The following is a 9,050-nucleotide window of genomic DNA, read 5'->3' as shown; positions in this document are numbered from 1 at the left end:
AGAGGTGAGCCAGGCATGGTGGAGCATACCTGTAATCCCAGAATTTGGGAAGCTGAGGCAGTAGAATAGCTGTGAATTCGAGGCCAGCCTGGGCCACACTGTAAGTTTAAAGCCTGCCTGAACTACATAGTGAGACCTGTCTGAAGAAAGCAAAAACAAAACAAAAAAACAAACCTAAAAACGGTATTTTTGAAAATCCAGAAGCGATTGGCTTTGGGCTTTACTAGAAATTAGTTGAATTGCATGAATTTGGTTATTAGCATTATTGTTGTTGTCATTACAATCACTGCTGCTACTTTGGTTTTTTGAGGCGGGGTCTCACTATGCAGTGCAGGCTGGCCTAGAACTCCCTTGCAGCCCAGGCTGCCATCTAACTCACAGCGATTGTCCTGTCTCAGCCTCCCACATGCTGGGATTACAGGCATGCAGCGCTACACTCACCTAGCTAGGAATTTGGTATTTAAAATATGCCTATAGACTTGCTCTTCTGAAAGTTAAGAACATCTAAAAGTTAAAATGGATCCTGACATTAATATTTAGAAGTTTATGATAAGTACAGTATGTAGTTGGGTAGAACTTTAAAGTTTCCTAACTTCATCTTCACACAGTATGGAAATCTTCTTCTCTTTGAACATTTCTGGGAAAGGGAATCTCTAAGAAATGGTTGGCTGAACTGACTTGTTGTTGAATAATTCTATGAACTTTCTTTCCAGACTGTGTTGGAATTGGACAGAATGGAAATGTCTATGGATGCTGTAAGTATCTGCCGTGCCTTCTACTGGAAGGAATATTTAAAAATCAATGGACAGCTCATTCCTCATGTTTGACAGTGTCCCTTTAAACTTCAGTTTCAGAAAAAGTTTTATGAAAAAGATTTGTTGGATCAAGAGAAAGAAAGAGAAGAACTGCTTTTTCTAGAAATGGTATGTTGTTTTTATATGCACACATACTCTTCTGGTCAGTTTTAACTGTGATTTGTTAATCAATTTAAAAGATAATTTCTTTCAATTTCACATTACTTTTGTGTTCTTAAATAACTAAAGAATTGTAGTTTTCTGAAATCTTTTTATGAACTAGAAGAAAAAATATATTTGAGAACCTCTTTTTAAAAATGATTGAATATAGTACACAACATAACTAAGATAACTGCACTCATAATTTCTATTGGTTTATTAAAAGGAATAGCTAATGCCTAAATTTTTGATCAATTCTGCATGCCTGTATCTGGTAATCTGAACAAGTACTTTGAAGATAAAAATATGTAGTATAACAGTCATTGTTGATTTCCTAAAAAAAAAAGCTATTGAAGTAAAATTGCAATACCATTATCTGCAAGTAATTAAGGTGCGTAGGGGTAGACAGGTATGGCGAGGCTGCACTGAGGAGGCAGCGTCAGGAGGGTCACCGCGACTTTAAGGCCAGCCTGGGCTGCACAGGGAGGCCCTGTATCAACAAAATAAGACCCCCAAAACAAAAAAAGTAAAGTGTATATGTGGTATAATCAACATACAAAATATGTCTGTTGTCTCCAAAGTTTCCTGTTCCCCATGGTGATCCACGTCTTCGGCTGTTTCAGTCCCCATCATCTGCTGAGCTAGTTTGTGTCATTACTGAAGAGTTACATTTTCTAGAGCTTATATAAATTGAGTTGTAGGCAGTCTTTTTAAATTTTTATGTTTTTCTTAGTCCACGTAGGCAGAACCTGATGTCTGCCTTACCTTCCCTGTGTGGCGCTGGTGTGTGCCCATAATACATCTTAAGCCCTTTTTGCGTCCCTCTTCCCCCATGTCTTGATCTCCTTCCCATCTGAGAGAGACCTTTCTCCCTACTTTCTTTTGCCTTTCCTTGTGCTCTTTATTTATGTTGGGTTTCTTATATATGAGGAACCACATACGACTTACACTTGTCTAATTTGGTCCGCTGAACACGGGTCTCCAGGTCCATCTATTTTCCTCCAAGTGAGTCAAGTCCACGTTTCTCTGTGGCAGTAGTGCCTCACTGCGTGCAGATACTACATTTTCTTTCTCCGCTGGCCTATTGATGGGCTCTAGGCTGCCTCCAAGCTTTAGCTGTCTTGAGTTGTGCTAGTCTGAGCATGCTTCTTCCCAGCAGCATAATAGTTTCGAGACTCAGCCATATTGTTGGCTGTGCCAGGGGCCATTCCTCTGTGTTTTGGAAGAGCACTTCCTACTGTGTCCATAGCGCAATTGGCGTATCTTTTCACCTCTCAGTGAACATTCAAGTTACTTCTGGTTTTGGAATATTACGAATAAAACCACTTTGAACATTAATAATGAAGTCTTTGGGTAGACACATGTTTTCATCTCTTTGATAAATACAAGGGGTAGAATGGCTAGATACTTGATAGGATATACCTTTATTCAAAATAAAACCTTTTTTCCAACATGATTGTACCATTTTACATGTTCATAGCTTTGGCAGGAGACTTTAGCTACTCTCAAAAGGCTTGATATAGTTCTTTTTTTTAAATTGTAGGCATGATAGTGCTATATGCTGATATCTCCTTATGATTTTAAATTCCATATCCCTGATGCCTAAAGATATTGATCATCTTTTCACTTTTTTATTGACCTTTCCTATCTTTGGCTGGTCTATTTTTAGAATTTAAATTAGATGGCTTATTATTGTCAGATATAAGAGTTTTTACATATTCTGAACAGTTTAAATGTTTTTCAAGTTTTGCTAGTAGGTTATAAGAACAGCAGTATAGATTTTGTATATTAATCTTGTATCTTTATAAATTTGCTAAGTTTCATTTTTTAGATTCATTAGGATTTTCAATATATCTTCTTTAAATATAGCAAGATTACTTCTTCCTGTTGAATATTTTCCCTTCCTTCCCCCCTTCTTCCCTCCCTCCCTCCTTTCGATCTCTTCGTTTAAGATCTAGCAACTTCAGTGCTAAAGACCCCTCATTGAATAAAAGGGGTCAGTGAGCATCCCTCTCTTTTTCCTAGTGGGAAGCAGTGTCATCTTTTGTCATTAGGTATGAAAGCAGCCATAGTTTTATGTAGATGTCTCACCACATTGAAGAAGTTTTTTCTTGTTCTTTGTTTACTAAGTTACTATGAGTTGTTGTTGAATTTTGTCAAATATCTCTGTATCTAGCAATGAAATCTGGTTTTCCCTTTTATTCTGTTAATATAGTGAATTATATTAAATGTTTTCAAGTAGTAAACCAATATTGTATTTAGAGTACAAAAAAATTGGTGATCACGTATCCTTTTTTCCTATTGTTACATTATTGGCTAATGTATTTGTTAACAAATTTTTAATCTGTATTCATAGAATCATAGTGAAATCAGTTTATAATTTTCTTTGGTCATTTTGAGGGGGTCTTTTTTATTAAATGGCTTGTGTTCCTACTTCCTCTGTTTTCTGACAGTTTGTATATTTCTCCTTAATTTGTTTGATGGATTTCTCTTGTAACTTGTTTACTCTATCTATCTATCTATCTATCTATCTATCTATCTATCTATCTATTATACTTTAATAAATTATATAAACATATCCAATAGACTATTTCCTTTTTTCTAAGTTTTTTTAAAGAAAAGTATTACTTTGCCATTCGCCAATTAAAAATTGAAATAACCAGTAGCAACAAATATTCTGCTGATGAGAACCAGTACATAGTATCTAGGAAACAGAGATTTATTACAATGATGCCAGATTGATTTAGTTGGAAAAACTGTCAAGGACAAAATTTTTTTAAAGATGTTGATAGAGCACAAACTTGACAGAGCCTTGAATTCATTAGACATGAATATGGGAGAAAAACACTTCCATGACCTATCTATGAATTGTTATAACTTAAAGTAAGTTTTCATCAAAACAACGCAAGTGTATTTAAGCTATACATTAACACAAAGTTGTGGCTTTTGTAACAGGAGCAATTGGAGAAGGAGAAGCAACAGAACGATGGAAGGCCCCCAAGTGATAAGGTCTTTGAGAAGAAACGTAAGTGGTTTTCCTGTGTCTTCACCACCCCGTTACCGAAGTTCTGTTGCATAGTGACACCTTGTAGACCACGCTGTTTTAACTAAGTGAAGCAAATTGCTTCACTTTCTTCTATTTTTCAGAAGTTGCTTTTGAAAATTGGTTGCTTACTGTGGTACAGATGTTAGGAATACACGAGTAAATGTCAGGAATCAGTGCGGAGGTGCAGATGCTTCCAAAGGAAAGCTTCAAGTTGGTGATAGCTGTAGGACTGTGAGACTGATCACTGAGTGGCAGTGACTGGCATATGGAATACATAAAAAGGAGACTATTTGGGAAAGGTGCAGCTTAACCAGGGACAATGATTCACATTTTTGGTGTTTTATGTTTATGGAGATTAATAAAGACTCGGAGGAAATTATACAATTTAAAACAGAATTTATTTTAGGCAGAGATACAAAGACACCGACACAGAGTCTGCCCAAGAGCGTCCCCATTTCTGTTCCTGGAGCCTCTTCTAGCAACCCATCAACAAGTAAGGCATAACTTCTTTTTATGTCTGTTTCACAATCATGCTTTCCTTTTAATAAATTAATTCCAGGCAAGTGCATTCTGTTAGATATACTATTGTAATGCACCTCATGTCTTTGGCTTTAGTTGTTTCAGTGTTTCTTAATGGGTCACATGGGTAGTATGCATTTCGGTGAGCTCAAACTAGTGGAAGAATCTGTCATCTGTCTTTTTCTGAAAATAATGAGAGTTGGGATAACTAAGGACAAAATGAACAGTTGCATTTTCCTTTCTTTTGTTTATTACTCTAGGCAAAGAAATCAAGAAGTCCAAATTGATTCGAAGCCAATCTTTTAATAATCAAGCTTTTCATGCAAAATATGGCAACTTAGAGAAATGTGCCAGGTATGACCTGCTGGCTCTCTTTAACTTTGTAAATTTTATAGTCACACATACTTATTTAGGTTAAATAGTTACATTTTTGTAAAAATAAGAATCTTGAGTTTTAATAGGCCAATAATCTGATTTTATGTGTAAAGTTTTTTTAATATAGTAAAGTCCATCAAAATAGTAAAATGGGTATAGTAATACCCATTTTTTGCAGAAAATGGGTATTAGGGCGAGAGCATTGTGGAATCCATGTGCCACTTAGGAGGAAGGTGGTGCCCTACTGTACATTACTGAACTTGTAAGCCAGTAGGGAAGGCCTATGTGCTGGCTGGAATGGATTTTCATTTGCTCTTAATATCGTTTCTTCCTGTAAGACCATAGGAGAAGCTCTCTCCATGTGCTCACTTGCTCGCTCTCTCTCTCTCTCTCTCTCTCACACACACACACATACACATAAAGACATATAGTTAAAAAGCAAAAGAGATAATAGATAAATAGGAAGTAGAAATTAAAATAATTCACAAATTACCTATTCTGTGGTTTCAAAACTATTCAATCTATGCTAATTAGTTTCATTTATACTACTAGTTTCTCTTAGTTTATTGAAAAGAAAGTTTTGTGGGCCAGCCAGAAAGCCCAGCTGATTAAAGTGCCTGCTTAGGCAGAGCGCAGCAGCTAGGCTTCGATCCCCAGCGTGCTGTGCTGGCTGAGATGGGGATCGAGACTGGGCGTGCCTGTAATCCCAGCGCTTGGGAGGCTGAAAACAGGAGGATCACTGGTTTTGATCTATGTAGTAATACCCCGTAGACCCTGTAGGCTCTGTCCTAAATACATTAAAGAGAAAAAAAAAGTTTTGTACTTTTGTCTGTTGGTTTCTTCGTGGTAAGAGAGTCTTTTTGTGGCGGAACCAGGGATTGAACTCAGACCCTTGCGCTTGCTAGTGAAGTGCTTATTCTCCTGAGCCATCTCTCTGACCTGAGAGTCATTTTTCATCTGTTTTGTGTTATGAATAACTACTTTGAAGATCATGATGGTGTAGTAAGTGTTGCTAGTCTCTTGCTATTTTGTTATGAAATCTTTTTCACGAAATTAAGGAGATGCCTACAGTGTTCATACAGTAAAGTAGCTTTGACAGAGGACTGACACTAGGTAAAGGTCTGGTTTCCTTTTTCAGTTCAGGAGAAAAAATTAGAAATGGCTCAGGTTAGAAGAGAAGCAGCATAAATCAAGTGGCCACGACGCCTCACGTGGGCCGCGCACGTGCGCTACCTGCCAGTGGCAGGTCGGCGCGCAGCGCAGTCCTCTTAGGAAAAGAAATGTCTTTGTAAGCATTCATTTGCTTCTCAAGTAATATGTTACAGAAACCCTTTTTACTTTCATTATAGCTAATTTATTTCAGAATTTCCCCTGTACCTTGAGGCATTATCTAGGGCTTCTAGACAATCCATCGATCTCAGGATGGATAAAAGGGATGATAGCTAGCTATTTTCTGGAGAGTTTTACTCATCTTTGCTGACTTGGCTGGCATCAAAAGAAAAACTATCATTCTAATAAACCAGAAGCTTAGAATATACTTGAAACTGATCAACAAACGAGTCTTTTGAGACTCGGAGTCTTTTGAGACTCGGAATGTTAAAAGACAAGTGAAAATTACAGCAGAGAAAAACATTTTAAAGATTCAAACAGCACAACTGTTAGATAACTGAGATGGAAAGAAGCATGTTTTTGTATTTTAAATGAAATCATGTTCTTTTCCAGTAAAACAACGGCAGGATACACACCTTCTCTCTCAGGGTTAACGAAGAATTCTGTGATTTCACTAACTGGTAAGTAGCATTCTAAACTCTTTAAAAACTTGCTAAGATTAATGAGAGACTATTTTCTTTAAGTGGCATTCCTTTATTTCTAAAATTCTATCTTAATCAAATCCTGTAGAAAGTAAATCTTTCCCTAGCAATAAAGAAAATACTAGACTGTACCCTGTGTTTTCATTGTATCACAACTTAGCCTCATGCTTTTCAGAGGAAAAGGGACAACATGATAGGACCTGTTCAAGCTGGCCAAAAAGATTTTCCACTAATTTTTCAGGATTGTAGGAATTCACAGTGAATAATCTACAGCTACATATTTACTTTATCAGGCATTGAAAGTTTGTTCCATGGGTCAGCAAGCTTCTATGAAGGGGCAGACGAAGTACTTGAGGCTCTGTTGACTGGTTTGCCCTTAGTCACTTTGTCCCACGTCTTGTAGCATACAAACACCTACAGATGACACATAGTGAAGGAGCATTGTTGTGCTCCAACCTTTATTTTACAGGCAGCAGGCAGAAGTTGCACCCCCACCCTGTGGCTTGCTGACACAAGGTTTATGTTGGAAAAGTTAAAATCATGCTATAAATAAACTGAAGTATATTGCTAAAAATTACTAGTGACTAAATGTGTATTGTAAACTTTCTGCATTGTAAATATTGGTTAAACATTGTAATACTGATCTTTAAGTGTAAATAATGGTGAATCTGCCCAGAGGTCTGAAAGCTTAAGAAGTTTTACCATGTTTCCTTTTTGTTTAGGTTATATTTTGCAAATTCTGTACTTCTCTTACCTCTCACTGTGTTCTTTTTATTCTCATTGTTTTGTAAGCAGTGTTTTCATTTTCATTTGTAAACAAAATGGATTACAAATCCTAAGACTTATATCCACTGTCTTAAACAAAAGCATGGAAAATCTCTCTAAAGTGAAAGTTGCCATCCATATCATGTGGTTCTACAAAGATCATCGTCATGCTGCTTTGATAATGACCAAAAGTTGTTGAACTACCTTACCACTGCATATGATGTTAGAATTATAAATAATAAATCTGTTGGTTACTTTTATCACAGCGAAGTAATGAATTCTTGAGGAAGCATTAAGTAATGTTCAGGGTTTAGAAGTTTATTTACAATATGTAGTTTCTTTAAACTTATAAATGTATATGAGCTACATGGACATTATCTCAACATGGAGTTAATGGAGTAAAAGACTGTGATGTCCATAACACGGTCTTCAGGCCAGGCAGGTGCCCACCTGTCCTGCTGGGCATGCCTTAGCCCCACTGTAATGGAGTATATTTATTTATTCATGAACTTGTAACAATTTCTGTAAAGAAAAATTTCTCTTTTTTTAGGACAATGTTTTTTTTTCTACAATAATTGTTATATTACATAATGTAATCTTCAAATTAGTTATTTAGATTACCAAATATAAACATGTCAAAATGATTAAAAAGTATAAAAATTAAACAGAAGAAAAAATGTAAGCATTAACTGCTCTTTCCAATAGATGAGCAGAAATCAGCAGTACAATTATCCAAGCTATCCTTCATATATACATAAATATCTTTTTCCTTTAAGAAAAATTTCTACCTAAATAATGTTACAGAACTGTTTTTATAAAATTACATACATTAATTTCTTTAGCTTTTGCTTAGCTAGTTCTTAGGTGCTCTTCAGAATAGAGAGATATGGTTTACAAATCCTAAGACTTATATCCACTGTCTTAAATAAAAGCATATAAGGGTCAACATTTCATTAAAATATTTAGAAATATCTTAAGAGCTCCATGCTTTCTTGTGGGGGTATCTGTAAATTCATGAAATACCTCCCAAGGTTCTTGGTTAGAGGAGTATACTTGTTACTTATTGTTATGTGTTACTTAATGAAATGGAGATTGAAGAAAAAGGTAATAAATAATTATACATCTACCAATACATAGAAAATGGAAGTAAATGTCTTTAACAGATAATATGTTCACATAGAAGAGAGATTTTATTTAGTTATGGGTTTCAAAATGATGCAATTAGAGCAAACCCATTAGGTGTACTAGGCTCTTGATGGACAGACATGGCTGTGGAACAGCATCCATTCAGAGAACCAGTCACAAACACAAGCTCAGTGCTAGTGTCTTCAGGGGCCAGCACATGACCAGCTTGGCTAAAGTGGGGAGCATATTTAAGGAGGTAACATTAAATAAAAGTGAAAATAAAGTTGAGGTCATAGCTCAGAAAATTGGGTTGGACCCTTGGTGGTTACCATGATGAATGACTGTTTTTTATCTCTACATTCAAAATAGTTAGGATAGATATACAGCCGCATTCTCTTAATTCAATGAGTAGAGAGATTTGTTCTAATGGTGTTTGTGGACAGGATATCATGTCTA

At 36.1% G+C, this 9,050-nt stretch overlaps 1 protein-coding gene across 1 annotated transcript in view; it reads left to right on the top strand.

The window, feature by feature from the left end:
* The window catches only part of Ppp4r4 (protein phosphatase 4 regulatory subunit 4), a 131,719-nt gene that overhangs the window by 109,943 nt on the left and 12,726 nt on the right, over nt 1-9,050 (top strand). The window contains exons 17-23 of the mRNA XM_004635205.2: nt 113-195; nt 712-755; nt 849-923; nt 3,909-3,978; nt 4,406-4,492; nt 4,779-4,872; nt 6,616-6,683. Coding sequence (XP_004635262.1) covers nt 113-195; nt 712-755; nt 849-923; nt 3,909-3,978; nt 4,406-4,492; nt 4,779-4,872; nt 6,616-6,683 — 521 coding nt within the window. The remainder of the gene's footprint in view (nt 1-112; nt 196-711; nt 756-848; nt 924-3,908; nt 3,979-4,405; nt 4,493-4,778; nt 4,873-6,615; nt 6,684-9,050) is intronic.

Source organism: Octodon degus, unplaced genomic scaffold (assembly GCF_000260255.1).
Source record: "Octodon degus isolate 3935 unplaced genomic scaffold, OctDeg1.0 scaffold00070, whole genome shotgun sequence".
NCBI classification, from domain to species: Eukaryota; Metazoa; Chordata; class Mammalia; order Rodentia; family Octodontidae; genus Octodon; species Octodon degus.
The sequence above is the reverse complement of the archived record's forward strand: the minus strand, read 5'-3'. Positions and strand labels throughout refer to the sequence as shown.